The following is a 5000-nucleotide window of genomic DNA, read 5'->3' as shown; positions in this document are numbered from 1 at the left end:
ACACACACACACACACACACACACACACACACACACACACACACACAAAACCCAAAAATACGTGAGATTCCAGCGTGGCACCAGAGCTGAGCCGGAGCAGATGAGCTGTTAAAGACCCAGTTGTTAGAGAGAGAGGGAGGGGGGTAGAAAGAGAGAGAGAGGGAGGGGGGTAGAAAGAGCGATAGACGATAGAGGGGGATGGGAGAGCAAGGGGGCAAGACAAATATGAGATGCTGACGAAACAGTAGTACTCTCTCGTTCTCCCCCCATTCCCCATACACTCCTCTGAGAGGAGAGGATCGCCCCGAGCATCGATCAGAGAGGGGAGGTGTGCTGTCTGCAGGAGACATGTAATCTCCGCGGGGGTGTTATTGAGTCTGAAAGTCCAGACACAAACAGACAGGATATTGATCACACACACAACATGGGGATCGTGTGTGTTTCCCCAGGAAAAGTCCCCCTGTACGTCTAGTAGACCATCTATTTCAGGAAGAGCGTGACTGGCTGGAACATGGCACGATGGACAACAAGAAAGAGGAAGCGAAATGAAAAGGGAACAAAAAGGGAAGTGAAAGAGAAAGAAAGGAGAAAAGCAGAAGAGGAGAGTGGTGTAGCTCGAGTCAGTCAAACAAGTTCAGAGCAGCTTGCTTTCCCTGAAGACCTACAGATGTAGGACGTTCATTTGATCACTCTTTTGTTGCTGAGAATTTTTCCTGCACGGCAGGAAATGCGAACTTGCAGTGTATGGATTTTGAAAAGGCTTTTAAAGTTTGCCATTTAAAATGTCAGACTTGATTTGCCCTAAATGTATCAGCCCCGACAAAAAGCTGACCATTCATTAGAATTCACATAATAATTCACATTTCCTGTTGCTGAAGGATTCTTTTCCTGCTGTAGCAAACTGGCTCAAATTAAGATGTCTTCAGATGTCTCCATGTCCACACAGTCAACTCAGTCACTCGCCAAGGTGTGTATGTGTGTGCCTGTCATACCATAGTACTGGAAATTGCCAAGGACAATACATAAGTATCTCGATGTATTGCGATTCCTGCGATTCACACGATTCTATATGTATTGCGATTCGATACTGTGATTTTATTAGCGATTTCTCACCATATGTCTGCTGAAGAGGGACACGAGAGAGTCATGAGAAAACGAGTTTTGATCAGTCATGGAAATAAAAGTGCTGAAAACAAATTGGTTCCCTATTTAAAAAGACAATGGAGAACAAGCTATGAAGGGAAAATACTGGAGTTTTGGTGCAGGTACAGCCAACTAGCGCAAAAATAATATTGTGATATTGTCAAAACGATACGATACATCGACAGAAATAATATCCCGATATGTGACTGTAACGATTTCCTTCCCAATCACTGTCACATGTACCAGGCTTGCTAGTATTACACCTAGTGCTGTTATTACTATAGTACTACTCTTAGTACCGTGTACTGTCAGCAGGCCGTCCCAAACCCGTCACAGCTCAGCGCAGCGTGGTGTAAAGCAGAGCGGCCCGCCACACGTTACAGCAGAGGATTATGGGTTTAGACAGGAAGAGGATCTGACAGCGGCCAGACGCTTTGGTGAGGGAGGCCACGAGACACTCAAACAGCGCCGACAGTGAGCCTCAATCTTTCCTTCCTTCTAATCCACTGGCTGTGTATCCATGTTATTAATGTGTTTTCCCTGTCATATCACAGTGTTGAGAACTGCTATTATTAAAAGCCCCGAAGGGCGTCTCCTTTCCTCTCCTTCTCTCCTCTCCGCTGCTCTCCATTCCTCTCTTCTCTTCTCCCCTTCTCTCCTCTCCTCTCCTCTCCACTCCTTCCCTCTCTTCGCCTCTCTTCCCCTCCTCTTCTCTCCGCTCCCCTTCTATCAACCTCTCTTCTCCTCTCACACCACAGGAGGAATTATAGAACCAGGTGTCACGCTGGGAGAGATAATCACTGTTCTGCTGTGTGTGTGTGTGTGTGTGTGTGTGTGTGTGTGTGTGTGTGTGTGTGTGTGTGTGTGTGTGTGTGTGTGTGTGTGTGTGTGTGTGTGTGTGTGTGTCCGTGTTTTTGGACAAGGTTACACACTGCAAGGTGCTGCAGAGTATTCAGAGCACAAAATCACCACCTGGCATTGTTGGCAATGGAACACAAGGACCCACATGGACACACAAACACACACACAGGAAGACATGAGTGTAAATTGTAGTCAATGTTGCTCCATGTAAATATTCCTAGTGTTGATGTTACAGTGTGGTGAGAAGGCAGACGGAGAGACAGTTTAAGAGGCATACACCAAGCCCAGCACTACTGAGTGTGTATGAGTGATGGATCACCCTGCACTGCCTGGACACACACACACACACACACACACACACACACACACACACACACACACACACACACACACACACACACACACACACACACACACACACACACACACACACACACACACACACACACACACACACACAGATCTGGGTCAGTGGGGGAAACCCAGAGATGACCAGGCCATGATCTCTCTCTCTCTCTCTCTCTCTCTCTCTCTCTCTGTGTCTCTGTAGTCAAACCCTCTTCAGATGATATCAGTTCACATCTCACTAAGCTGTTTACGCAACGCTGGCTTAACATCACCGACAGAGTGGTGGTGTGTGTGCGTCTGTGTATGCGCGTGTGTGTATTTTACTTGAGCTGGTGGTCCTTGGTGCTGCGTGTCTTCGTAAGGAATCTCTCGGCCAGTTTCTCCAGGTTACGGCTGTAGTCCATCTCGATCTCTGCCTTCTTCCTGAAGAAGTCCTGCAGGTCCTGCAGCAGCTGCACCCTCAGCTCACACTGCTGGTCCAGACACTTCAACTGCTCCACCAGCTGGGCACGGATCTCTACACAGGAAGGGGAAGAAGGGGTTAGAGAACAGGGTCAGAAATGTGTGGCGCGGTCCTCGTTTCACAGGAGCATTGTAAAACAAGCTCTCTCACAGTGAACCGGCCTTAACGAATTCCGTTTATTTATATACCGGATTTGATGGGAGTGGGGTGGGCTGGCCCGGTCATGGCGAGAAGGGATCCAGCTTTTGTCAAATTAACGTCAAAAGGTGTCATTTGTTTTTAGCTAACCCTAGCCTTTTGCCTAACCTTAACCTATTTATCCTCACCTGCTTCGAAAAGTCAAATCTGACGTTCATTTCACAAAGCTGGATCCCTACTAGCCATGGCCCTGGTGTTCGCAAATGTTAATGCCTAGTCTAAATTAAATTATAGAGAGGCCTCGATTGTATTTCAAAAAAATATTCATACAAATAGCCTATTATAGTAAACAAATATTCTATTGTGAAGTTGTGTTTTATTATTGTGTAGGCGACCTGTTTTTCTAGGCTAAAGATGATTTATTGCAGGGATGACGATGCAACGGCGATGTTTCACTTTTCAATAAAACATTTCATGTTGATATAAGAACATTGTTCTACTTCATTTTATTACAACTTCACAGGCTAATTTGTAGAGCGGCACATTTTTCTAACGGAAACCCTGCTATGTATGTGTGTGTGTGTGTGTGTGTGTGTGTGTGTGTGTGTGTGTGTGTGTGTGTGTGTGTGTGTGTGTGTGTGTGTGTGTATATATATGTATGTATGTATGTATGTATGTATGTATGTATGTATGTATGTATGTATGTATGTATGTAAGTGTGTGTGTGTGCGTGTGTGCGTGTGTGAGTAAGGCTTCACACACACTGAATGGAGAGAGAGACTGAGGCCATGCCAAGCAGAGGATCCTGAGCGAATGTGAAGGCAGCATTTCATGTCTTGAGGACACACACACGCATGATGCTAAACTGGATTAGGGATGACAGATGACAGACTAATGCTATGCTCTCATAGCTGCCTGGCAGACAAGAGGGCTTGAGATTCTATGAACCCCTCAGTCTTAAAATAACACACACACACACGATCATCTCTCCCACACACCTACACACACACGATCAGCGCTCACACAAGCACACACACAAAACTGTACACACACACACACATAAACCGTTGTTCGTGTCCTACCTTTACACCCCCTGCTGTATATGAAGCGGATGGCTTTAGCTTCCATATTGCTGAGCCTGAGTGAGTGTGGCCACTGTCTGACACTAACTCTCAGCAACTCTGCTCTGCTCTGCCGCTTCCAGCTGAGAGGACAGTTTCACAAAGCCACAAAGAGAAGTGGGATTTACAACTATCTGTCTGACTGTAAACTCAGTCTGAAAGCTATGCCCTCCCTCCCTCCCTCCCTCCCTCCCACACACACACACACACACACACACACACACACACACACACACACACACACACACACACACACACACACACACACACACACACACACACACACCAGTCTCCCATCTTGATGTTCATTCTCTGCTGATTAGAGGGTAGACTGCTTTCGAATGACATCATCTAGTTACAGTACATGATACAGACACACAGGTTTGTGTGTAATAAGGCAGGTGTGTGTGTGTGTACTACAGTTTGGCTTTCAGCCTTTGTCTACATGTGTCTGTGTTGTGTGTTGAATGATGTCTGCTGTTTGTGTACAGTAATTTGCGATTTTCTGGCTGTGTCATCTTGAATGACGGGAAATGATTCATTGTCATGCCTGGATGCGGCACACACACTACACACACACACACACACACACACACAACACACACGCAGGCCTGTAATTACAAAGACAATGTAACAGGAAGACACACACAACACAGGCAAACCAGATACATACCAAATGACTTGCACAACTTATTTTGGCTTCACACAAAAATAGAGAGAACTGAGAAAAGACTCACAGAAGAATAAGTAGGAAAGAGCAAACGAGAGAGAGAGAGAGAGAGAGAGAGAGAGAGAGAGAGAGAGAGAGAGAGAGAGAGAGAGAGAGAGAGAGAGAGAGAGAGTGCACAAATGACCTGAGGGCCCAGCAGGAAAGGGTGGCCACAGCACTCAAGAGAGGGATTGGAAAAGCTTCTTTCACTTTCCGC

The 5000-nt window shown here is 46.2% G+C and overlaps 1 protein-coding gene across 4 annotated transcripts in view; it reads right to left on the bottom strand.

The window, feature by feature from the left end:
• Positions 1 to 5000, bottom strand: part of LOC106582832 (SLIT-ROBO Rho GTPase-activating protein 2) — a 140165-nt gene that overhangs the window by 55235 nt on the left and 79930 nt on the right. For 3 of the 4 annotated variants that reach the window (XM_014166320.2, XM_014166321.2, XM_014166323.2), the window contains exon 3: positions 2677 to 2869. In XM_014166320.2, coding sequence (XP_014021795.1) covers positions 2677 to 2869 — 193 coding nt within the window. Of the gene's footprint in view, positions 1 to 2676; positions 2870 to 4035; positions 4222 to 5000 lie in introns of those variants that run through there. The other variant, XM_014166322.2, reaches the window with a different exon arrangement.

This window comes from Salmo salar, chromosome ssa22 (genome assembly GCF_905237065.1).
Source record: "Salmo salar chromosome ssa22, Ssal_v3.1, whole genome shotgun sequence".
In the NCBI taxonomy this organism is placed as follows: Eukaryota; Metazoa; Chordata; class Actinopteri; order Salmoniformes; family Salmonidae; genus Salmo; species Salmo salar.
This window is presented reverse-complemented; position numbering and strand designations above follow the sequence as displayed.